The 26,856-nt window shown below is 40.8% G+C and overlaps 1 protein-coding gene across 1 annotated transcript in view; it reads left to right on the forward strand.

Moving 5' to 3' along the window:
• DGCR2 (DiGeorge syndrome critical region gene 2) overlaps positions 1–26,691 on the forward strand; it is a 44,747-nt gene extending 18,056 nt beyond the window's left edge. The window contains exons 2-10 of the mRNA XM_084539260.1: positions 1,474–1,596; positions 11,328–11,453; positions 13,631–13,841; positions 14,817–14,893; positions 17,516–17,692; positions 19,636–19,839; positions 23,828–23,980; positions 24,653–24,889; positions 25,658–26,691. Coding sequence (XP_084395386.1) covers positions 1,474–1,596; positions 11,328–11,453; positions 13,631–13,841; positions 14,817–14,893; positions 17,516–17,692; positions 19,636–19,839; positions 23,828–23,980; positions 24,653–24,889; positions 25,658–25,899 — 1,550 coding nt within the window. The 3' untranslated portion in view covers positions 25,900–26,691. The remainder of the gene's footprint in view (positions 1–1,473; positions 1,597–11,327; positions 11,454–13,630; positions 13,842–14,816; positions 14,894–17,515; positions 17,693–19,635; positions 19,840–23,827; positions 23,981–24,652; positions 24,890–25,657) is intronic.
• Positions 26,692–26,856: the final 165 nt, after the last annotated feature.

Here is a 26,856-nt window from a genome sequence, read left to right on the forward strand (position 1 = left end):
AGAGCTTCCTTTCCCCCATCAATGAAAACAGCTACCTGCTTCATTCTTTCAAAGTCAGGGCTCAGTGTGCATTACTTTCTAAACCCTTGTTTGATTTTTATTTTTAGTAAGAGGTGCTAGTTCTCGAGGCATAGCTTAACTGCTGTTACCCAAAGCAGTGCAATATTGAGAACCACCGTTGTGAGGAAAGCTGCAGGGTGATGGTCTGGTGTGAAGGTGAGCGCGTCGATTCTCATCACTCGCAGACCCGCAGTCTGCAAACAAGCTTGGGGTTGTTCACCGTTTGTATAGACAGATTTTCCCTGCAAAATATAGTGAGGAACACAAAATTAAGCGGAATTATTACTTTCTGGCATTTGATGGATGGAATTGATACCTTTAAAAGCATTGACAAAAATTATACTTTTTATAATGCTAATTAGGACTGACAGTGTGATGACGGCAGGTAGGTAGTAATGCTGTAGCAGCAGGCACTACAAGTTTGCAGATACTGGCAGTTTCTTTTAAAGGATTTGCTGATACACAGGAATTCTACAAAAGAGTGTGAGCTAGAAAGTGAAAACAGGTCCATCAATATGGAAATTGTTTTACAAATAGTTACGTGAACTGGCTCGAAGTTGGGCTGGACAGTTGTGCAAGTCTGGGTGGGGCCTGGCGTACCTCCTGCTTGCAGTGGAAATTGCATTCTGAATTCATTGCATAATCTAGCATGTAAAAGCTACCAGAGCATGTTGTTGTTAAACTTTGCTTCTGAGGCAAGTAAGCAAGTTGTCTTAAGTGCATGGCAAGAAGTAAAAGGGGAACACTCACTGTGGTGATGGCTGTTACTGGGTTCCTGAGCTTGCAGCTTCTCCAGCTAGACCTGGGTTTGGGAACGTTGTGCGGATGTGGGTTTCCTTTCCTCTTCTTCTTTTAAAGACACCAACTTATTTTCAGATATGTGAAAGGAGCAGACTTAAGAGAAACTATGGTGTCACTTTTTTGGAATCAGTTTTGAAAATCCAATTTAGAAATCTGAGAAACTGTTTTGTTCTCGTGTTATCAACTTGTATTCCTGTTAGTATTTCGTAAGTGGGAAACCTACTGCTAAATGATATCCTTTCTTTATCCATTTTTTCTAGATGATGATAATGTAAGAGCAGAGTCTGCCATGGTCAGATCAGAGTACTGTTTGCCATAGAGAAAGCTGAACTGAAGTGTGTGTGTGACTGCATGAACCAAAAATCTGCCAGCTAGATCTTGCGTGGTGTTTTTATGAGGAAGTTTTTACTACGGATGTCTGATAGACTTCTTTCACAAACGCTGTATGCAGGCTCTCCTGTCTGTTAAAGCCTGTAAACGTCCAGTTTGAAATATGGAAGTGATCTGAAGCTCAATAGTTTTTAGCAGGCTGAGTTATCCAGAGCTTTTGTCCATTACATTATATGTATTTGGACTCAGAGGAATAAGTAACACAACTTTCTTCTTTCCTAGAGCTCCGCTGTACCCCAGGGCAGTTTGCGTGTCGGAGTGGTACCATCCAGTGCATCCCTTCAAATTGGCAGTGTGATGGATGGCCCACCTGTGAGGACGAGAGTGATGAAGTTGACTGTCCAGGTAATGCTAAGAAGACCACTTATCCCAATGTCTCCTTGTTTTTCATCAGTACTTTAACTCCTTTTTTTTTTTCCTAAGATCATCTGCTTATTTTTATTTGAAAGTAGAGATTGTTCCATAGAACTGCACCACTTTATTAACAAACTTTTTCACTTTGTGGGGCTAATACTACAAATATTTTTCAGTTGTCAGAGTTGCACTTCAATATAACAGCCTGAGTAGGTGTGCTGGAGGTGAGGAGAGTTTGTCGTCTAAGAGACTTACATGGCAAGGAAAAATCATGTTGCAATTAAGTCAAAATGACACATAGGCCTGAGGTTAAATTCTGAATTACAGTTTTGGTTGTATGAGTGTATCACTCAAACTGTGCTGGGTGACACTGCTGGACTAGGTAGAGAGCTTGGTTTATTGCTACCTGTTCTGATTATGCTGCATGTGCTTACGTGGAGAACTTTGATCTGCCAAGCAAGCTGGTGTATTTACTCTTCGCAAGCTCATGTATGTTTTCGGGGGCCTATTACCTACCAGCAGTGGTTCTCTGCTAAAGCTGCTGGATACTGAGCTGTCTTATTTATTTATTTATTTTTTGTGAACACAATCACAAATTTGAGCATTCACATTTGTGTTCTTGACAACCTGGCCAGTGCAATTCTTTTTCTGTGTACCTTACAAGAGAAGGGACCCGTAATTTTCTTCTAACAACAGTGCAGCAAGAATCTGAAAGCACGAGTTAAATTCTAACTATGGCGTAGTTCAAAACTCATATCTCTACGGCATGACTAAGCTGTGCCCAAAAACTGTTTTAAGAAGCTCTTTGCCATTGAGCCACGTAATTTGCTTGGTAGAGAATCATGTGAACTTCGCAGCGTTGTCGTCACAGCGTTAAGTCTGTCGTCGTTCTGAGTTTTAAGCTATTTTAGAGATGCTACAAAATAGTAGCATCGGTATTTTACAGGAACATGTTCTAAATATATTTTTAAATGGAGATGGTAAAGTAAATCTAACACTCAGACTTTGAAACTGTGCTTTAGTTAACCCTCTCCCCACTGTGCTGCACACAGACAAGTGAAAGAATGTGTTTGGTGCTCTTTTTAGGAGGCTTTTGGGTAGTTTCTGTGACTGTATATTTGCTGTTCGAAAGGCGGGCAAAAATCTGTTGGTAGTTTCTTCTGACACCAAAAATTAAGCCATGTCATTGATGTAACTTCTGTTTAAAGTTGTTATTAGGGATGCGGATGTCCTTAAAGTTGCTTTTATAGTTGTGCTGTTATTCTTCCTTTTGAGCTAGTTTTGACCAAATGTGAAGAACTAGAGGGATCTAGTAAAGTTCTGGAGGTTAACGAAAGTGAATAGCTAGGTAAAAACAGTCATGTTAATATTTGGATTATTCAGAATGCCGCAGAGGCCTGACTTGTGGGGATATTGAAATATCCTATTAGTGCAAAACGAGGTTTTTATCTTCTTGTCTATAATACCAGTCAGCAATCTTAAGGTGTAGCATGAAGGATGCAATAGGATGATGATGACGACTCAGTGACTGGATTTCTGAAGAATATTTGCTATATGGCTAGGAGAAGGATGTTTATAAATGTAACATTTCTCAGTAGATAGGCTCTGCACCTGCATTCAGGGTGTAGGTCTCATTGGACTGCCTGGCCTGACATGATGAGGAGAACTTCAAGGAATTAAAAGTATGTGGGAGAGACTTGATTCATTCCCATGTCTGTACACGGGCAGAGGAGAACAACAGAACAAGAGAGAATATTAGAGGGGGAAGTGATGGATAGCATAGAGGAGGAAAGTGCTCCACTTGATGAGAACATTAATCAGGTAAGTAATTGGTGAAAAGGCTGTACAGAGCTAAAAGAGCCAGAAAGCTGGGTGTGGCAAGGACTGAGATATTTGCACAGTAATGCAAGGAGTGTAGCCAGCAAACCAGAGGAACGAGAACTTCTGGTGTAGGACATAAAACTCTATTATACCTGTAACGAAAATTTGGTGGGATAGCATTGTGACCTGAAATGGGCGTTGAAGGGGATGCCTTATTCAGAACTGCCAAGAATAAGGGCAAGTTGGTTTGCTGGTGTGCGTATGAATGGTGTCTTGGAGTATGAAAAGGGATGGCATGAATAAAAGTAATTCTGCTGAGGCCATGATAAGTTTGGAAGAGCATGGTTTTCTTATGCTGGGGAAAGTATTAAATCTGGGAGCAGTCATAGGACTGGCTGACTGCTGAGACATGGACTGGGGAACTAAAGCAACTAATAATAGTAGCACACGGTCATAATCGAGAGTGATAACTTTCTTCTTTGGCCACCGAATTAACGAGAAATGATGCAGCTTTAAATTTAGAAAATACCTTCAGATTTAGATGAGTAATTGTAAGATGATTCAGCTAAATTTTAAATACTTTGTAATTAAGGTCCTTAATTTCAGTAAAGGCAGACAACACTAAAAGAACTAGCTAGTGAAGCCACCTGGACTTGTGAAACTTGGATCATTAAAATATCTTCAAATTACAAGGGATGAAGTCTCTCTGAAGCATTAAGAGAAAGCTTGCAAGGAAGGGCTATGAGTCTGCTTGTGCAGCCTGTACTTTTCGGCCTTTGAGCTACTATTGGCACCCTGTAACATAAGCAAGTCAGAAAACATCAGTGATGGTGAAATAGGTTTTTGTGGTGTTGATGAAGGTGTGTTTCAATGACTGCTTTGTCATTTTGCTATTTGCAAAGACTTAATACAAAGCCATTGTAAGTTCTTTGGCACCGTTCACCTTTTTTTCAACCTGATTTCATTTGTGTTAATAACAAACCTCCTATTGAACTAACTCCTGTTGAGGATCATTTAGTAATAAAATTGTTTGGTGATTGTGTTGTCCAAAGTACAAGAAACACCCCCAAAATCTAATACTTTCCTATTAGGATCATTTCTTTAAGCATCTTTTTCAGAACACAATTAGGTGAGGCATTCATTCACTGCAAGTCTGAATAAGCGTGTCAAATACATATTTTTGTCAGACCACGTGTATACAAAATATATATATTTACAAAAGACTGTTACCATAGCTGTTCTTATAGTCTCTTTTTAGAATGACCCTTTTCGTTTAAACACAGGATTCCTTTCAGTTCCAAACTTACAAAGAGTAAGGTGCTGTCCCCCCTGCCCTTCCCAAGAGGCATGTAATTGTTAGTGGAATCTACATCAGTGATTACCCTCAATTCATCTGTCTGGTAGACTAAAACTTTTTCCTGCTTGCTCTTGTTAGTGTACTAAAAATTGTTGGGAGGATTTATGCTGCATGTGTCTGTAACTCTATTCTACTTGAGCAGTGGAGACTCATGAAATCTGTGTACTGTTCCATATCAACTGTAATTGTTCCTAAAAATAATGTATCCCAAGGTGGTATATTCTGTGAAATGGTAGAAACAGGCATTTCTTACAAATAGGGATTTATTATTCCTACTCATTTCCTCTTTACCATTCTACACAAGAAATTGAAGTAATATCATAACTTCTACCTTTACAGAAGTTCCATGTGTGAACCCACAGGAAGGAAGGGCTCTGCAGTTTGCCTTTTTACTGCTCATTGGATTTCCAGCTTTGTTTCTGCCAAAATATCAGACCAACTTCTCTAAATATCCTGCCCTCTCTGTGGGCTTTCTGGTTAAACAAAACTCACTGTCAGCAGCCCAAGTAGAGCAGGGTTTAGTGTAGCTCTGGCTGTTCACCTGTTTTATTTTTATACTACAGGCTAGGTGCTTGTATCTGTTGCGTATGAACAGAGAATTGATGTCATAAATTCTCGTGCTTTTCGCAAATCCCGTCCACAGCAATTTTTTATCTTGCAATTATATTGGCGATTGTTCCATTTCCTTCATATTTTTAAATAGAACTGTTCCCAGGAATAAGTGATAAGACTGTGCTGTCAGCTGTCCTTAGGCTTTTCCTTTCAGCTAGCTCTGTAGCACAAAGCCTTGCCTCATGCCATATTCTTCCTTTATTAGGTATTTCTTGGTGCTGTTTTCTGAACCTGCTTGATCAGGGGCCCAAATGCAGCAAAGTTGCAATGAGCTGAATTCTTCTTTTCCCCAGAGCCTGAGGCTACAAACCCATCTGGACAGGCTGCGGGGCTGGGGCAGTAGTTGCTAGAGGAAGTAGCACGAGCAGCTGCTCTGCAGTCCCATGTTCACCAGTAAGATATTACATGTTTTGGGGTTGAGACCGGGAGCCTGATTTCATACAGAACCAATCTTTTTTAGGAAATTTAACTGTAAAGCAATGTCATCTTTCATACTGTTCTGAAGGACTTCTACAGACACCCTACAAGGAAGAATGTGTTGATTTGGAGGTTGGTTGTGCTAGTGCTTGCATGCTGTATCGTTTTTGGATCCGGAAAGTCCCCTTTATGGAGCCAGCTGAAGGTATGGCCAGTAACTGAAGAAGCAGCAGCTGTGGCACACTCTGGCAGTGATCATTATCAGCTTTCTGTTTCATTTTGCCAAGGGTATTTTGTGTGTGGTGTGAAGTGACTGAACTATCACTTCCCCAGCCATACGCCTACTTCACCCTCTCTCTTGTTCTTCCTATTTACCATTTTCTTTTACTTTACCCTCAAGAGCTTCTAGACTGGATGAGGACAAGTTTCTTCCAGTTCTGGGCAGTATCTACAACCAAAAGTTTTAGAGGAACGCAGATGGCTCCAGCGTAGGTGGTTGATATAATGTGTTCGTCTTCCACTATCATCTAATTGTCATTTTGCCTTGTGTGACAGGAAGCTAAATATTCCTTTCAAAATGGTTTCAACCCTATTCTTCCTTGCCTAATGATATGTTGGGAAAAGCATTTCCGTTGATTAGTCTTGCATTTCCTTTAATTTGACTGTTTGTGCATACTTTATGAACTACTACATACAGAGATTTGCAGTCTTTAAACTGTTGACCTTTGTGTACTTTTTAGTACGTCTCCTTTTTTCCATTTTTTAAAACTAAATGATAAAATGCCTCTGATCAATCACACATCTTTTCTGAACCCTTACCAAACTCCAAGGAGATGCATTGTTTTTACCCTGCTTTGAGGTGTTTACGTGCTGAGCTCTTCACTGCCAGGCAATCTATTTGTTTGACTGGTGCTCAGCTCAGCAGGATGCTGGTCTTGGTTAGCATCGATTTCCCAGCCTCACACAAGGGGTAATGCAAAGCGTGGAGCTGCCAGACCTGACAACAATCACCCCTCCCTGGAGACGCCTGAACTATGTTTCCAAATCTTTAGACGTGAAGTTGGATTTAATCCAGAAACTCTATCACCTCTCAAATTACCAGATTAAATTAAAAGCTTTCTGAAGGTTTAGTGGGTAATACGCTAGACAGAAAATTTGAGGCTTAGGGGACAAGGCAGCATTCATATGTACGTTTTGAGAGTCTGTGTTTAAACAGGAGTAACTCAAATCTTAGAACAAGTAAGGTATCACAAGACCTGGTAGCCTCATAAACAATCTCTTTTTGACATAATTTGAATGGAGAGATGTGGGAGGATTCCCCGTTTATGACGGAAATGCAAAGATTTGAGGCCAAGTGTTTGGAGTGTCCCAAATGTCAGGAGCCCGACTTCCTGAGTGCTCGGTGCCAGGTAGCATGTCCTGTGCTTCAGGTGCTCCTGTTGAATTTAATTGCAGATGTCGTAGCTTAGCACTTCCACAAACCAGACAGTCTTCACGCTGCATCCATCCCTGTGAAGTGTTTGGCTTGAGTGACTTGTTTGCTGTGGCACGGTAACTCTGGGAACTCGTTCAACTCCCCACATCCCAGCGTTCGCCCCCTGTGTGAGTCCTGACCCTGCAAGTGCCTCTTTAAGCCACTGACAGTCAGTCTGTGCCGTCTGCCCGTTTCTTCGATGCAAAGCAGACTGGTCCGTGTGGCAGATTGCAGCTTCTCCTGCAGCTCCTCGGAGCAGTTTCCCACTCGGTGTCATGTTTGTTCCCCCATGCAGCGCGGCTCAGCACGCCCATGGTCGAGCCTGCTCCTGTCGCAGCTGGTGCCAGCTCTCGCTTTTGTGTGCTCTCAGCTCCTCGGCTCCCGTGCCATTTGCACCACTCGGATTTTTGCTTCCTTTCACGTGGCCTGAGTGATGGAGGCACCGAGGGGTATGGAAAAGGAGCTTTCTGTGCTGCTTGTGTGCTTCCTTCTGCAAACGAGGCACCACGGGCAAAGTACTGACAGGAGATCCTGTGGATAATGCTGCAGAGCAGTCTCCGTGGATGTATGGTAAAGACTGTGGGTAATTTAACTGAATTATCTCCAGCTTCTGTGAATAATGGGCAAATTATTTTGTTTTATCTGTTTCTGACCTAAACCTGACAGCATTTGTCCCCTTCAATTTTTCCCACTCTCTCCATGAGGAACAGTAAAACTTGTGCGCACAAGAAAACTTTCTGTGAGCTGTCAGGGCTGTGTTTTACCATCAGAAGTGACAACACTTGTTCAACTAAAAGGTAGTCAGAAGTGGAAGCAAAGCATCTTCCCCTTCCAGACTCTTCACTTCTGTTCTGAAAAATTTTCGAACAGTATTGACTCAGACCTGAAAAAGATAACCCATATAAAATGCAGTAGGAGCCATCCAGCCTGGCAAACTCTCATTCTAAATTGGTAGCTTGAAGTTTTAAACAACTGAAGAGAGTCATGTAATCAGACGTGTTGGGTGGCTTTCCTGATGTGTGCTACTATTACTCAGTCTGTAAACATGCTAGAGTGAATTAGCAACTGTTTGTAAATTGGAAGGAGCTGCATGAATACTAATCATGACTTGATCCATTTGGAAGCAGTTTGGAGGATGTTCCTGTCAGGCGTGCTACAGTTTACAAGGGGAAAAGAGAAATTGCACCCCATGAATCTTCCCTTGAACCTGTTTTTCCCCTTTGCCCACCAACTAACAAGCAAATCACATTTCTCGCATAATTGTATGGAACCAAAGAAAATTTAAAGCTGTTTGTCTTGGCTAGTAAGAATGCTGCTGTTGCTGTTATTTCTTGTGGTGGTAGGATCTAGAAAATAAAGGATGTGGGAAATAGCTCATCTTCCCCAGTTGGATAGCTTTCAGAGTATTAAATGCGCACGTAAGCACTAAGAATCATTGTTTTGCCTTTTTGAAATACTGAAACGTAGGTTTTGGTCTTCTGGCTCAAGTTGTTATCCTAAAGCTCAGTCCATGGCACTATTAATTTGTATTTAAAGATATAAATATTGTTAATAAACCAGAACAGCAGCATACAAAGAAAATTCTTCTGCAGAGTATTGAAATGGCACAATAGAAAACCAGCCCAATTACACCTTTGCCACTAGAATCTGCAACTGCTTTTCATGACAGTCGAGTAATTTACAGGCTCGTTAGCATGCTCTTTCTTTATTGCCCTGGAAAAACTTGCCATCTTTGCTTTTTTCAAAGACAGAAAATTCAGGTCAAATAGAAGCAATTTTCTATTTGAAGAGCTCCGATTTATTAAGTGACTGACAGCGTTGGGCTCGAAGGAGAACTCGTGGTGGCTGCTTTTTGCCTCTCGAGTCCTGCGTGTTTTGGTGGCAGGTCTGCTGACGCCGGGGAAGGAAGGAGGGGATGTCCTGCTTCGGGTGGTGACTGGGCAAGCTGCCTTTGTGCGATCCGTGTAGCTTTTTCTCAAAGCATGTGGTATAAATTCTGTCAATTTGATGTTAGCGTGAGTAACCCGTTCTTAACCCTTGCGTATTAAAACCTGCGAACTTCTCTTTTATTCCCAGGGGAGTTAAATTGTTAAGTACTTGTGGGCGTTCTGTTTAGCCGTGGAGGGTCAGCCATATGGTGCTGCATCTGCTCTCACTTCTCAAAGGGAACTAATTCTTCTTCTGTTTGGTTCCAACTGGTTCTTTCTCTTTAGATGTTACCATTTAATGCCATGGGAAAATAGGGCTCCCCGGTGCTGAACTCAATTCATCTCTGATAAAGTATTCTACATTAATTATATTAAGACTTTAAAAAATAACACTAATTAAAGATTTGCTTTTTTAATGTATTAGTATCACTCTGATGATCATAGTGTAAATAATGCTACTGCAACATTAGGATTAACTGCAGGCAAATTCTAAAACTAAAAATAGTTTGGCCTTTAAAGGAATAAAAATAATTCATGATCTTCATTGTCAAATTATTTTACCATTTTGTGTCCTTTGAAATGTACGCTCACTGAATTTCTTGGCACTACCTTCTTTCCTGTGATACGTAGCGCATTCTAATTTGGAATATTGGAATTACTGCCTCGTTCCTGTGAGGCCATGTGAGTGTATCATACAGAGCCAGTTTTTAATGGGTGATCTCTATAGGCATGTAATTCCTAGGGTGACCTGGTAATTAAATATCCTTGCTCATTCCATTAACTTGGGGCAAACTGTATGCTAGAGCCACCTGAATGCAGAGCTACTCTGTTGTTCCTAGGCTCCTCCTTGAGATTTTTTGGTTTTGGTCATTGGTGCAGTTGGTCCCAAGGAGCACCTTGTTTGATGGAGGGTCTTCTGGAGGCCTTTCCCCCAGGTAACACCCCAGGCAGCCTCCAGCTGAGGGTTTAAATGATCACGAAATTGCTCTGGATGTCTTGATTTTTTTCAAGTTAGTGGAGAAAGCTTGATTCACATCATTCTGAATATATTTCAAACAGATGTAATTAAAGCTGTTGAAGAAGTCTATGTAGCTGCTCTCTATTTTGGACCATGGCTGGTGTATTTGGTTTAGCTAGTGTAAATAGAGCTAATCAGCTTTAAAGGGAAATAAGCTGATTTTTTTTATATACAGAAATATATGCCTATGTAGCTCTTTGTGCTGTGCAAGTCTATTAGCTCAAATACCAGCTGGCGGTATTACATGACATACAAGTAGGTATTTCTAATGCTTGCATTGTTGGGTTCTTTTTTTCTGTTTTTAGGTTAATTCCTTGTTTCCAGATGGAACTCTGGTATTCATCTGCCTTTTCTCAAGGGTTTCTGCCCACTACCCTTCTAGCCTTACTGCTTATAGTTCTGCTGGCAGTGTCTGCACCTAACCTGTGCCCCTTTTGCGGATTACATTTTACATTGTGTTTTCATAACCTCTTGAATCCACTTGTCTCATGCATCCATTCAGAAGCCCTGACACCCAGATTAGGGTGTGTATGTTTTTTGTTTCAGAAATAATGAGCAAACGTTTCCTTTAGAAAGCCTGAGAAGGAATGAAAAGCCTGATTCTTCTGGCCGAGGATGGACTTTCTTTCCTGGTTTTGATTTTGTCCTAGATCTTAGAGAATGTGTTGGAAAATATATTGGAGAAGTTGTCTTATATCTCTGAACACACTACTGAGAAATCGAGCAGCTGGAGAGTGGGTAGTTCTGTAAACAAGAACAGACAAAATGCACTGGGAATGATGCATTTGCTGCAGCAACTGAAATGACAAGTGTCAGGTTCTGTGCACAACTGCAGTTGTTGAAAATCAGCCAAAATATTTATCTTACTTTGCAAAATTCATGTAATGGCTTGTTGGTTCTTTTCAACTGCAATTATTTTTGTTATGAGCCATGTAAAATGGTAGATCCCGGCAGTAACAGCCTGGCCATCTTAATTTACCTGTCTGTATTACGTATCATCTATTTGTATTGAATTAAAGCCCACAGACACTTTCGTAAAATCAAATCTGCTTTTTCTTGCATTTTTCACTGGTACTGACTATTCCTTCTCCTCAGGCTTGACAGGGGACCAGCGAACTTACCATGGGAAGGAGAATGTGGACGCCAGGCATAATCGAGGGAGGGGAGGAGAGACGACCCGCTTTCACACTGTCAATGTGGCACAGCCTGTCCGATTTAGCAGTAAGTTGCAGCCTGGGAAATCTGGCCTATCTTTCTACTAATTAGCTTAGCAATTTAGATTAATTGTTCTCTTAAGGAGAAATTAATAGATTTTCTCTTGCGTGGCTTTTAGACCCGTCTTTGCTTAAATGAAGTACCCCTGAAGGTTTTTGCACACTTCCCTTATATGTGTGTTGTGGTGTTGCACAGTTTATATAGCAGGCTGATACATACGAAGAATCCAGCTTCCTTTGTAACACTACTTTTGTGCAACTGAAATTGTTTTTCTTTTATGAACTGTGGGCCTAGTTTTCTGTAATTGTGATGAGTTAAGTGATGGTTTCATCCTTCAGCAGGCATGATAATCTGTCAGCTGTCTCTTGATGTGAGTTTGCAGTTTTCCCCTGGAAAGTGGGGAAAACCAAAATTGATTGCTTTTGATTGAAGTCATTTCGAAGATGATCTTAGAAGAAGTTGCAGTATCCTTAGTAAACTAAATACATATCTGATGTTGTGAGTTTTGTACCCTTTTTAAGAGGGAATAATGTTCTTTAGGAAGTGGGGAACTTTGGGAAATTCTTCCCTTCTTGCTTCTCTGAAGGAAAAAGTCTATGAAGGAACTATCAAGGAAGAATGTAGGACCTGAATGGTTTTTTTCCTTGTTACTTCCAAGTGTTAGTTGGGAACCTTCAAAAATACCACTCTGATATCATCCTGCCCTTTTACCTGCATCACTGCTGGCGATGCTTTCTGCATCCTGGTACAAGCCTTATCTAAATTATAAATGTTCCGTAACTGTCCTTCTTACTGATTGTAGCTCGTAGTGACTGCTGCCTTTAAATTTCTTTAGGTCCAATGCATCAGTCTCCCCTGCCGCCTCTTTCTGGTGGTCTTCTCTTTTTTGCTCCTTGGATCATCCAGTGATTTGGGAATGAGACAGCACTGATCATGCTAGGAGGGAGGGATGGGGCACACTAGGAAGGGGACATGCAGAGAAGAAGATATGGCAGGAGTCTGAAAAAGTCAAGTGATTAGCACAAGTGAAAAATTACCTCTTTTTTTTTGGAGGGAGGGGGCTTATTAAAATAGGTATTTTGATTCTGGTATTTACTCTAGTAGCTAACTTGTTAAACAAATTTGTAGAGGACAATAAAACAACTTAGAAATTGATTCAGCAATATCTATAATACTCATGTTGTATTCTGTCCCATCCCAGTGATGTGACCAGTAGACCTAAGGAAGATATGTAAAGGAATTCAAATTTAAATGTGTCACTATTTTATGATAAAGATCACTGTTTCTGAAGGGAGTTCCTAGTCCTGAGAACAAGATCTCTTTGAATGCTTGCAACAAACATAAAACAGTTTGTGAATTTAAAGTTACTTTCTTAGGTGTCATGCAAAATTAATTCTGCAAATGCAAGTGCTAAAATCATATTTCATGTCTGTTTCTATTAGTTACGTATCACCTCCTAGAATGCCAGTCATCAAAAGCCCATGGGTCTGTTTCATCTAGAAATGCCTCGAGGCTTTTTTTTGCGTATTTCTTCAATTTAATTAATTGAGAAAGCAGAGACTACAGTTCATACTATCACCTGCCTAATTTCTAAGGATGTTCTGTGCAGTGACATTTTTCTAGAGCAAACCACCATTGCCCCAAAACCCCCATCCCATCACCTTTAGTGAGTGACCATGCACTCACTATGTGAACACTACTGAGCTTGTTTGTAAAATAAGGTTGAAATCCTCAGAGCAAGTTGGGCATACTGCTAACCACCTAATAGAAAGATGTGATCGTTATGTTGGCCACCTCTGGTTTATCCTTCCTGCTTCTTGCTGCTTGTTGTGACTAGCATTGATCCAACTGATTGGATTTATAAAGCTGTTCAGGGAAAACCTTCCACTGTAGATCATCAGTCTTAATTAAAGAATTTAAAGGCTGTCACAGTGCAGGGAAACATCACTAAGAGTTTTTCAGTGCATTAAAAGAAAATCCTTTGTCAAAAGCATTAGTAAAGGAAGTCTCCTGTGACCTATAATGCATGCATCTCCTACTGGTGAGGTAAATTACACGTGGTGTGTTGTGTATATGCATCCAAGTGATTACACATTGCATTGTCATAAGCTGATTAGGACGTGTTACCTGGAAGATCCTAATTTGGGGGGAATGGTTTCCCTTCTATTCTTCATGTTTCCTAGGAAAGTGCCCAACAGGGTGGCACCACTACGAGGGCACAGCTAGCTGTTACAGAGTGTATTTAAACGGGGAGAACTACTGGGACGCCGTGCAGACATGTCAGCGGGTGAATGGATCCCTCGCAACCTTCACTGCAGACCAGGAGCTAAGATTTATCCTGGCACAGGAGTGGGACTTGGAAGAAAAGACATTTGTAAGGAAGGACCAACGTAGGTGAGTAGGAAGGAAAGGACAGATCTCCCCTATTACATGAGAATGGTTTCTGCACAATATAGTTGGTGGTAGTTCAGTTTGCCTATAAAATCTAGTGGTAAAATTGACTACAGGCTGATAACCTTGTGAAAGCGTTTAAGAGCAGCCATCTCTGTATTTTCTGTTTTAATTAACATTACTAAATTAACAGGCTACAATTTAATGTAGTCTTTGTTTTCAGGTTGTCTCAGCAGCATACTAGTATTCTTGAACTCCAACAGGGAAGATGAATTTTACACTGACTTACTGCAGCACTATGTTGTATAGAAATATTATTTCGTTAAATTTTTCAACACAGTTTTTGTTTCCATTAAGTACCAGTAGCTTTGACAAAGACTGCAAGTTTGAGACAAGAACGAAGTGGAAAAAAAAACATGAATTGTAAGAACTGTGTTTTGGTGACTTGAGATATTTCATTCTGTGAGTTCACAGCAAACATAATTCCTTGTTTTTTTTTGCCTGTGGGTTTTTCGTCAGTCTCGTGGGCTGCCATGCTGATAGATCACCCACCAGCAGTGGTTCAGTAATATGTATCTCTGTCTCTGGAGACTTAGATGTTTTGATCCTGAACCGTGTCTGACATCAGTTGTGTATGTTTATAAAATATTTGAGTTCTGGATGCTTTTGTGTGGTTTTTGAGTTCGATACTGTAGTGCTGTTATAACAACAGAACAAGGTGCTGCTTATGCATGGAAATAAAAGGCATAGTGAGCAATTTGTAAACATAGAAAACTATCAAGTATTTTCCTTTATCCCTCAGCTGTAGTCTCTCTTTTTACTTTGCCCAATGTGCTAAAATTCTAAGAAAAAGGTCATCAATGTTTTCAAAGTTAATTTTCAAGATATTGTAAGGTTCATATTTTAATTTGTAACGTATTTCAATTTCTTAGTATGTTTCGGGCTTGTGTTTTTAGAATCTAACCGATTTTTTTGTAGGTTCTGGGTTGGATATCAGTATGTGATCACAAATCGAAATCACTCCCTAGAAGGCCACTGGGAAGTAGCTTATAAAGGTAGGCTTCTGAAATTATTACTTGGTTTCCGTGGTCCCTTTAAGTATCTTAAAGCATGGATATTATCTGCAAGAACATCTTTTCTTTCACTGATGGTGTTGAAATGCTGTAGAGGAACTGTTTTGCTTTACAGTATGAAAACAGAAGTATTTTAATACACATGCCTAATTTTCAAGTGTAAGAAATTTCATGACTTTTCAGTGATTTATTGTGGAAGGAATGTGTTTTTTAAGTTTGTTTGGGTTTTCCCCATGATTAAGCTGAGCAAAAGAAACTACTCTGTAGTTTCTCATTCCTTCTGGTAAATGTCTAGATTAATAGCTGATTCCTGATTCTAGTATTTGTGCAAACTAGTGTAGGATTTGTTTTTTAACTTTAATAGGTTTTTATATGCTTTTCAGTTATCTTATTTTGCAGAATTACCCAGAGTTTTTTGCACCCTGAAATAATGCAGGCAGTTTACTTAAACCAATAGAAAGTTTACCTTAGCCCAAAATTAGTAACTATTTTTATGGAGAATCAAGCATTAATCTGATAGGCATCTCTGGCTGAACTTTTTCAATGGCAAAAGAAGCAGCTCCCTCTGCTGCAAATGCAAAGACATGTTTTTATTCTTTTTATTTTTAACTATTTCAGGTGAGTGAGTAGTGTGTCTCAGTCATACGAACTCATATGTGTAGAATTGAATGTCTAAATTCTGTGCTGATTACAGGTCAAGGAAAACAAACAAACAAACAGGTTTTTACACATCAGCACTGTGAATTCCAGTGGGGTGTTTGAAAGCTAATCCAGAGTAGTTTTCTTCTCATATACAATTTTCAGTAACAGAGAATTTACAAGGATAACTGTCCATTATGTCCAGATAGATAATTATCAGCAGAATTTTGTGGAACAGTTAGATCTTGCAAAATACTACTTTTGATTTATGAGAAGGGATTGAACCTGCATAGGTTTCCAGTGATGGGACTTGTTTTACCTTTCTGCCATGTGCAAAAGTATTTATTTATTTTTGTCATTTAAGTAAGCAGATTTGGCTAGGTATTCAGAAGAAATTGCTCCTTCTTGTGGAGGCAGGAACATTTCCATTAGTTCCTTAAAGTAAGGCACCTAAAGATGCCTTCTGACAACAGAAAGAGGGCAGGGAGGAAGTTCCAACTTTCTCTCATAAGGGTTAGCTATTCCTCATCTGGGCAAAACTGTTTATGCAGGTAGGCTTCTCCTATGAACTCCAAGGGGAAAAAAACAATTCTTAAAAGGACCTTTCTTTGCTCTTCAGAAGGTTGACTGCACTGCCATCTGCTGACCAAGTGTTATGACTAGGCAGGCATAAATTACAGAGAATCGTAATGTCTGTTTATATCATAAATTGTCTTCAACTTGATTCATTATATGAATGTAAACCTTTTCAACACTGTATTTGCAAGTCTTTTTTTTTTGCTTGAAAGTCTTCTATTTAATAAAAACATACCTCTATGAAGTAAAGTACATATTAGCGTTCAGTAGCTTCTGAAAGATTTTATAAAAGTTCCACTGACTTGTAGTGAGGTAGACTGTGAATTCCTAGTATCTGTTTGAAAAGTGATTTAAGGTCCTATAGCTTGAAAATTTTAATCTATCATTGGGAGATGTGGAAGTTAAACCCTCAAAAAATGATGGGAGAGCTTAATTGCATTAATTATCAGACTTATCTGATGTGTTTGAAAGGACCATCGTGTGACTAGGCTGCTTAATATGCTAACTGCAGGAGCTGCTGAAGTCAATGTTTAAGCACAGATTTAGAAAGCAGGCTTCTAAAGACGTATCAAATAATCTAATTTTCACAATTGTTGTCTTTTGGCTTCTTGTTAATCTCTGCAATTTTGAAGACTGACTAATTTAACACTAAGGTGCTGGTCAGAAGCAAAATTTGTAGTTATACAATACCCTTAATACCTTTTCCATGCCCTGCAATGGGAAAAATAACTCGATGCTAAGTCCCCACTTGTTGGAACCCATGCCATGCAATCTGTTAACAGTTGCGTGGAGGACCAAAGCGTACATATATCCCCACTGCAGCAGCAGGAGGGGCATTGCAGCACAGCCCTGTTCTGCACTGCGCTCCAAACCAGCAATGTGGGCTGTGGGGGAGCAGCTCTGCAGCGTGCTGCACAGGGTAGATGAGGTACTGGAAGCACCGGTAGGTGCTTGGAGTACCAGGTATGAGATTTGTATAGGTTCCTGCTACACTAGTGTTAGGCCAGACCTTCAGGTGTACTGGTTACTGCTTCATTTCTCCTTAGCATGTTCAAACTCTACACTGTTTGACGGGGTGCATAAGAATTGGCAGGCAAACCCCATGGGACGCTGGAAAGAAGCATTTGTAGAGATAGCAGAACACGCTCCTACTGTAGCAGAATGTCAGAATTACACGGTTCTCTGACAACAGCAGCCTCTCCTCTCTGTGACTCACCCCTTCCCTCCCCACTCCTCGCTTTCTCCCGGAGGAGTGCTGCTAATGGAAGCTAAAGTTAGAGGACAGTAGCCTTGTAGGAGATGTGGTGTGCGTGCAATGAGTGACATTACAGAGCCTTTCTAAAGCTCTGCATACCCGCAGGCTGCTTACACCAATGCATCTTGTTCTAGGCTCTTCAGAAGTATTTTTACCCCCTGACCCTATCTTTGGTACGGCTATGTCTGAAAATGAAAACGTTCTTTGTGCCCAGCTTCAGTGTTTCCATTTTCCTACCCTTCGGCACCACGGTTTACACAGCTGGTATGCTGAAAACTGCTACGAGAAGTCGTCATTCCTCTGCAAAAGGAGTAAGTTGGATTTGGTTCGGTGTTAACTGTCTTGCAAGTTTAAATAAGCAAATAACAAATATTGGAAATCTGATAGCTATCTTTCTACTTTTCCCCAGTAAATTAAAAAAGGAGGAAAAAGAAGGAAGAGTTTGGCTTTGTTTAAACAGGAGCATCGCAATGGGTCAGCCACAGTACAGTTAAGCCTTACTAGTAAATATCACTCAAGTTGTTTCTTCATTTTACATGAAGCAAATTTTTATTGTTGGTTTATTTTGAATAAAGCAACTTCTATTAAATTCTCTCCAACCAATTCTTAGAACTGTGGGGCATGGGGAAAAAAGCAAGTGTAGCTTCTGACTTAAAGTGGAAAAAATGGCTCCCATTCTGTATCATGCGTGCCCTTATGCCAAAAGGCATTAAACTAAGAGAAGGGAAATACTTTTTAGCAGTATTTTCAGGTAACATTCAAGATGCCTGATATAAATGATAATTCCTTGTAAAAAAAAAATAAATAAATAATAAAAAAAAAATATATATATATGTATTAAAAAATTAATACATGTGGTGTTGAACTTTTACTGTGGTTCTTGAAGTGTTTTGTGTTTGCTTTCTCTTGAAAGCAGGATAAAGATTTAACACAAATGTTAAGGGAGGAAAATTCAGCCCTTCTCCGCCTGCTTTTTCACTGGAAATACTGAGAATTAGTAAGACAGGCTATTGTGATACCTACTTTGATGTGATAAACTTCTGGAATGTGAATTGAAGGCCATTTATGTAGTCAAAACATAACCATTTCGGTCATCTCCTCAGAGTGGTGTTGTGAGGAAAGCAGTAGCTCTGCCAGATTGTTAACCGAAGAGTAAGGGGGAAAAAGATAAGATGTATAAGTTGAGCAGAAGAATTCTGTATACAGTTTCAGGGACCCCCAGCATGAGAAGGGCACTGACAGGACCTTGCCAAATTGAGGTGAGTTCAGTGAGGGCCACCAAGATGGTGCTGGGGGCTCTGGTGCACCAGTGCTTTGAGGAGAGGTGGAGGAAATGAGGCACCTCCAGCCTGCAGAAGGGAGTGCTCCGAGGGGACCTGACAGCAGCCAGCCAGTAGCTACAAGGAGGTGATCAAGGAGACAGAGCCAGGCTTTTTGCATGGGTGTGCAACAGGAGACAAGGAACAAAAGTTAAAACGAGGTTTGAACTGATGTCAGGGAAAATGACCATACTGGATAAAATACTCAGCAGCAAAGTGGGACTTCCCTCATAGGTGATCCTGCATCGAACTAGAGACCTATTAAGGTATCTTCTAGTCTGAATTTTCCTGTAAGCCCTCGCAGCTGAGCTCTGCTTTGGGTGGAGAGGACTCACCACCCTCCCTGAGCAGTCGCTGCAGGCTGGTAGGTCCCCCAGCTGTCTGCGCCCTCTCTGGTTTGGTACGTCCCTTTCAGGTCTGTGGGAGGAAAGGATGGTGAGCTGAAGACATCTAAGCTTCATCCACTGTGCAGGAATTAAGGTGCAGCTAGGGCAGTGGTATTGCTATTGCCTGGCTCTCTTTTTTGGGCCTGACCTGTTGAGAGTGTCCTGCAGCTTGGTTCAGAGAAGTCCCAGCTTTTCCTAAGTACCAGGAGGCAGAGAGGGAGGTGCGGCAGGCGTGATGCTGAAGGCTGTCCTCAGACTGCTTGTTTTTCTCTGAGTCCTGGAGAGGACACCTGGAAGCACGTCAATTCCATTAAATACTTAACATTCACTTTGTCAAGTTTGAGCAGTATATCATCCCCGCACATCTCCAGACTATCCATTTATCTTCCGGCTCCTTGGAGATCCCTTCTAAAAGCTATTTTTGTGTAGAAGCGTGACTTTTAACTGATCATCTGCTTATGTTTTCAAATCATGTTTTGTAATAGATCAAACCGGGCTCGTCTGGCAGGCTCATAGACACTTGGATATTGATGTGCATTTCTGTTCTAGGCCAGACCTGCGTCGATATCAAAGACAACATTGTTGATGAAGGCTACTATTTCACTCCAAAAGGGGATGATCCCTGTCTGAGCTGCACGTGTCATAACGGTGAACCTGAGATGTGTGTGGCTGCTCTGTGTGAACGGCCACAGGGATGTCAGCAGTACCGCAAAGATCCGAAGGAGTGCTGCAAATTTACTTGTTTAGACCCAGGTAAGACTTGACTATTGCGGTTTTATGCAGCAAAATTACTGCAAAGCTCGGTTGTTTTGGGGTATAACTTTGTTTGAAGTGGTGCATCCTTTCAGTGCCTTGACACTGCTGGGTACTAACCCCATCTGGGGAAAAATCCCACATCACAGGAAATGAAAAACTTCAGTCTGTTGCTGGAAATAATTAGTCATCCTTGGTGCTACTTAGTGAAGAGCAGTAACTTGTCTCCTCTGTGGAGGCTGACAGCATCGCTGATTTCTAATAGAGCATCTTGCATGGTTTCTTTGTGATGTTTAGCTGTCACAGAAAGGAAAAGACATTTCTCTTGAGCACTAATTAAGTATCTTTTTCTGGACATGAGCGTTTATGTGTGGAAGTTTGCATGCAGGGATCAGATAGAAAGCACTGTCTTCAAATTATATGGAATTTTAATCATCAGGGCATGCAACCTTGATATTGAATTTGGCATCTTAGTGCAGCCTCTTGTTTTGGATCAGTGAAGTCTTAGGGGTCTTCTGTATACTGTTTGGTCAGTGGCCTTTTTGGGATGTTATTTCTTGTGTAAAGAGACTTGCAAAAATAAATTTATTTAGCATTTGTCATGAGCGTGGTCAACTACTGGAACAGGTAGGTTGTAGAGTCTTCATCTGGGGGGATATTTGAAGTCTGACTGGACACAGTCCTGAACAGCCTGCTCAAACCGATGCTGCTTGAGCAAGGTTTGGACTAGATGGTCTCAAGAGGTCCCTTCCAACATCAACCATTCTGTGATTTCCTGATATTTTAAAAGAACCTGGTCTTATCTGAGTGCACCAAGAAACTATTGTTCAGATCCTTCCAATATGGAAAACACAGGTCAAGTCTTCCCATCAGAGGCTTCCATTTCAGCCTATTAAAAAAAGGGGTGCTTATTGACATCCAAACTTGTCATCGTTCTTTTTCGTGTCTTATCTGCACAAGTTAATGATTAAAGGCCCCGATCCCTCCTTGCTGTCACGTACATCCATTCTGACAGCTAAGCTTAACAGATGTTTGGAACTGGTGTTGCAGGTTGGTTGGGGAGAGTCAGGGGTGAAAAAGCAGAAGTCTTCCTCCTACTCTTATCAGCAGAGTTAAGACTGTTTTCACTGTCTTTTTTTTTTTAATCTTCAGGAACAGTGTCAGCAAGGCATCATCCAACAGACAGGATAAGACGACCTGGGATAACCTCACTCAATGTTCTTTAATCCTTGCTTATACTGTGGGTCTTAACTATTTCATGAATACTGATTTGAAGACTGTATTTTATCACATCCTTTCTGATCCCTAAGCTCTTCTTCCTGTACTGATGCTATATAAGACTGTTTCATTACACTCTTGTCTGAAGTGTTCTGGTTTTTTAGTAACTCAGTTTTTTAGAGAAGAATCATCAAGCGGTTGCCTGACTTCATAGTACAGTTACTTCAGCTAATGATGAACACTGAAATTTTGAGATGACACACTTCAGTTTTGCTTCTGGGTGTTGATAAATGACTATTCCAGCTGACAAAATTAATGAATTACTTTCTTTAATCAGCATGTATTTATCTTTGTCCAATTCTTACATATATTTCCCCTAAGCTTTGTTGCAAAGGAAATAAAACTGTTTTACTAATCAAGGGTAAGTGAATTCATCACCCAAGGAGAGACTGGGGGGAAATAAATCCCGCTGTTGGGTTGGCAGGTAATCAGCTCGTGTTGTGTGAGTGGGTGAGCAACGATTACAAGTGGATAAAGAATATTACTCAAGGACTTGGTAGTAGGGGAATTTTTCAGTGGTAGGAGTAAGCTGAGCAATCCCAGCTGTACTATCTTGAAAGATGCTTCTCATTTAGTTGAAGATAAATAGCACATGAAAATCTTTTGTGTACTAATGCTGAAACTGAAGTCATTTGTCAATTGCCTCTTTAAGGATGTGGGACTCCTGTTGTTTCATGGGGTTCTTGTTTGTACAGATCTGGAACTCTCACTTGTGAAATAGAGTTGAAAGAAATAAAATATTTGAAAGAGCTGGTGATAGAGAAGCTTCTCTAGTGACTAAACTGGGACAGTTACAGGATATTACTGCTGCCCTGAGTGTAAAACAGCCTTTCTGAAATAATCCATTCCTGTTTATGTAGGTTGAAAATCTGTGATGGCTCATCTTGTTCTGTACAAGCTGGGTCTCTGTCCCTTTTTTTTCTTTTTACTTTAATCTAGGGTTTGACAATAGTTTATCCAGCTGAACAGGTTGAGTGGTAGGAGCTGTCAGAGGCTGGGAGCAGTACGAAAGCGGCCCAGCCTCCCCAGCAGGCCCAAGATTTGCACTTTTAGCTGGTCTGAAGAGAATATGTGGAAGAGGGAGTGTCAGGCATTCCGACTACAAGTTTGCATCATGCTTCACTGTCTGTGTGTTTTACTGAAGTCCTTTTATTTAAGGCAACTCTTAGAGCTAATTTCTGGTGGCCACAAAGTCGGCGTTGCCATAACACAGAGGAGGAATGCCGGCAGGTCCGTGCTGTTGGAGGGGGTGTTGGTTGGTTACTGCTGCTGTGTGACTGCATCAGTTCGAGCTCTGACAGGGAGAGCTGCTAAAAGATTTGACAGCACAGAGGCTTTTGTACTGCACAGCCAGATTTGAGAGGGTGTTACGTTGGAGTTCTATGCATAGTGCACTATTAAATGAATTACTCGGGAATGGGTTAGGTAATAAATTAGCCGTGTTAGCCGTGTACTTCTAGCAATGCCTAAATAAGGTGGCTTTTTCTATTCCTAGCATTTGTAGCAAATCAGTATTTACAGTTTTTGTGAGGGTTCTCGTGTTCTGTAAGGAATCTTTGGTGCAGCTTTTGCTGCTCAGTGGAAGGGAAGGTACTGAGAGCTCTTGCAGCTGTGGTGGGTGCAGGAAAGGAAGGAGAGGGACCAGGAGCTGGCAGCTCTGCCAAGTGTGCTGACGTGGTGCTGTACTGGCTGGGCACGGGGTTCATACTTGGTGCTGCTTGTGTTCTCTAGCGTTGTGTAACCGTCACGACCAGGTTCTGCAGCTGCTTCTTCTCCTTAGCCACATCTAACTTCAGTTCCTTTCTTGATCAGAGCTCTTTAACAGGAAATTTGGGCAAAGAGAACAGCACAGTCACTTCTGTCTGTTTTTGTGTAGAGTGTCTGTCTGTTTCCAGGCTACTTTAAGCCCGATTAGTTGAATTGTGAAAAATACCTCTTGTGCCTGGCACTGACAGAACAGCGATAATTTGCTCTCAGCAGCCTTCCAATGTGGATATGGTTAGCTCTGACATACAGCTCTAGAAGCCCTAAGCTCCTGGGTCTGTTCTGTGTCGCACCACTTGCTTTCTGTGATTTTAGGAAAATACGTAATTCCTGTTTATCTTCATCTCTTATCTTAACAATCTTTCAAAAAATTGAGAGAGATTATCATGTTGATTCAGCTTATTAAGGTATTTTTATTTCCTATTATTTAATGTTGATAACCATGGTACCTATGACACATGGAATTTGGATGACTGCATCTTGGTGATAATGAAAATGTTTAGCAATTTTATTGTTTGGAATAGACAAGTTAAGATGCCCCGAAGTCATGTAGAAATGCTGTGTAGATATGCCAGTTCTCGGGCCTTTCCCATAGCTTCCAGGCTTGCTGTTCTCTTTACTACAAGACCATCAGCCATGCCAGGGAGACAAGTTGATGCACAAAATACTCTTAACCTTTGTTTTTCTCTTTTTCAGAGACCTGAAGCCTTCAATATTTTGTGCCTTTTGCTGAGTAACATATTTAGAAGCATTTAAGTCTCCTTGCAGTAAATAGATAAATCATCTAATGATTCATTTTTTCTACACTTCTGAAGTCTGGAGAACTGTTAAACCAGGCTAATGAATTTCCACTCTGCGTTTTTCTCCATTACTGACAAAAGAACATCGAGGAAAAATGAGTCTTGAACATAAGTAACAGGCTTCTTTCCTATATTTTATGTAACAGATGGGAACAGCTTGTTTGACTCAATGGCTGGTGGAATGCGTCTGATAGTTAGCTGCATTTCATCCTTCCTCATCCTCTCTTTGCTGCTCTTCATGGTCCACCGGCTACGCCAGAGGCGGAGAGAGCGCATAGAGTCTTTGATCGGAGCAAATTGTAAGTAGCCTGTATTTGTAGTCAGTCTTGATCTGTAAATGTGTGTAGTATAAATGGGCTCCAGGATGAAAAGAGGAGAAGAGATACAAATCTATGTGGAGAACATCAGTGGAAGTCTGGTAATAAATTCTAGTCAGTACTGTACCCAAATGTAGCTATGTACTGGCTGCCTGAATGGGTCACGATTTGTACAAGTTTTTTTCTGTGAAGCACTCGTTTAAAAAAAATCAGTGCGTACTTCTCTTGCACTTAATGCTTATTGTTGATGTGTGGAAGTGAGAAGTATCATGGTCTTGCTCATTTCTGCCTCTTTGTGTGTAGTTTCTTCAAACCTGAATGTTCTTCAAACTTCTTAGCCAATAATGGAATAATACTTGTTTGTATGTGGTCCAAATCTGAAATATCTTGTGTGTGAATGATGTCCTTAGTTTGAAGAGCTTAGATACAAATTTAGCTGTGGTGCAGGACAAACAGGCTGGAAGCAGGTGGCCTTGGGTTTTGTTGTGTAACTGCAGCGAGTTGACCTGTATAGGTTATTTAGGCTTTTCTAGGTGTTCAGGAGACATGAGTTCCTTGGCTGTGAAAAGTGGAAGAAGGTGTTGAGATCTGCCTTAACCTAAAAAAGAAAATGTGGTATAAACTCCTTTTTTTCTTTCTCTTATCTCGACATAGTGCACCACTTTAACTTGGGCCGCAGGATGCCTGGTTTTGATTATGGTCCTGATGGTTTTGGAACTGGCCTTACTCCACTGCATCTTTCAGATGATGGGGAAGGGGGAGCGTTTCATTTCCATGATCCACCTCCACCCTATACTGCTTACAAGTATCCAGACATTCAACATCCAGATGACCCACCTCCTCCTTATGAGGCTTCTGTCAATCCCGACAGCATCCTTTGTTCCACTCCAGGTATGCAGGAAGTAACTTCTCTTTTCCTTCTTGTTTTTATTTTTTATTTAAAACAAGCAAACAAAAAACTATAGTCGTGTGTTTTAGTGATTGTGGTGAGAAAATACAAATCTAATTCCATGTGGAAAAGATTTTTGTTAGAAGTATCATTCAGCTTGGGGGTTGTGGTGTGGTTTTGTTTGTCTTCTGGGAAAGTCACTGAAATTAAAGTGGAGTCCATGCTGCGAGCAGCTTAACTCTTAGTCTTTACTGATTTTAAAGTCTTACCTTGGGTGGGGTACATAGTTTCCATCATGCTGGTACCTTTTCTGGTCTTCTGGAGCTAGGTCTGTAGAAACTGGTATTAAAGAGCAGAATAAATGCCAAGTACAAGAGATTTTAAACAAAACATATCCAGCCTCTTCTCCACTCCCCACTCCCCCCACCCACAGCCAAAAAATTTGACCAAAAATACCACTTTTTAATGATTCACCCAGCGCTCTTCAGTTTTGCAGCTGCGATATTAGCATACTGTAAAACTGATTCCAATTTCGGATTTCATAGCAGCATATCTCACAAGATAAGTAAGATGCTTGCACTAATCAGTCTTATTTATATATATCAATGTTATATTTTTGCTACATAATTTTCCTCCTTTGCAGTGTCATGTGCATTAATACAAAGACGGGAAAAGCTCAGAGCTTCCAGAAACCACAGATAGTAAATCTATTTGAGAATGTGAAATGACATACTTCACCTCCTGATTCTGCCTTTCTTCATCTTTTCCAGATGGAGTTCTTTCTCAGACTGTGCAGAGCAGTCCTCCATCTCTAGGAAACTGTGATGTATCCCCACAGCTTACAGAGGGATCACTTCCTCCCTCAGTTGGTCCTTCTCCAGTGGAGCTGGAAGACTCTGCTGACAGCAGCACCTTTCTTGTCCCTCCCGACACACCGCTAAATGAAAACACACCGGCAGAAACTCTTACGGGCAGCCGTCACAGCCACTGTTCTCTCAATACCATTGTATAAAGGAATAAAAAGCCGACTGCCGGTCAGAAATAGTTTTAGCAACTGTTTGCACAGACAAACACTAATCCATGGTTTGAACTTCAGAAGGAATCTCCACTTTGTTTTGAACACTGCTTTTATGTTCTAGATTAGGATCGTGCCTCTTGTTTTTGGCTGTCGTTACTCGTTCACTAATCAGTTTGTCCTGTAAATATGGACTGTATAACTGCTCTTTTTTTTTTTTTTTTTTTTTTTTCCATTGGCTATGGAAAAGAATGCAGAGAATTCCTTTGACTTCAAGGAGAGGAAAAGTATGGGTAGTGTTTTTTTTTGTTTGTTTTGTTTTGTTTTTTGTTTTTTAACTGAGAGGAAACAAAATCCACATCAGAAAAAGCTGCTTGGATTTGGCTGGATACCACTGGACCCAGGGAACAGACAATGGAAAAGGAGGGTAGGGGCAGTCATTGTTCAATCAGTTGCTTTCTCTCTTGCTTCAGTGCTACACTTGGAAAAGACAGAGAAGACTGAACTGCAGGGGAAGGGGCTAGGCGTCTGTTACACAGAGCAGAAACACTGAGGAGCTAAAACATGCTACCACGTAAGAGTTACACAGGATGAAACATTTGTGTTTTGATCTGCCTTGCTGTTTCAAAACACCCTAGGGACTGGAGCATAAATGATCTACGCAATGTGCAGCTTTGTCTGTTGATGGAAGTGGGTACCAAGAAAACCAGGATTTGCAATTACAGTTATTTGTTGTTGGTAGCTGCAAAATTTAATGTTGTAAGATAAACTTCTGTGCTATAAAGAAAATGGGGTCTGCGCAGTGCTGGCATCCCTTCAGTAGAATCCCTGTGTGTGTCAGGTAGTACTTAAGGGAAGAGGCGGGGAGCAGTTAACTTTGACACAGTCTACCTTCACTATACAAAGCCCCTGTTTGTTGTAATCCCATAAGGAAGGTTGAAGTGTTTTTTCTTT

This window comes from Aythya ferina (genome assembly GCF_964211825.1).
Source record: "Aythya ferina genome assembly, chromosome: 17".
Lineage (NCBI taxonomy): Eukaryota > Metazoa > Chordata > Aves > Anseriformes > Anatidae > Aythya > Aythya ferina.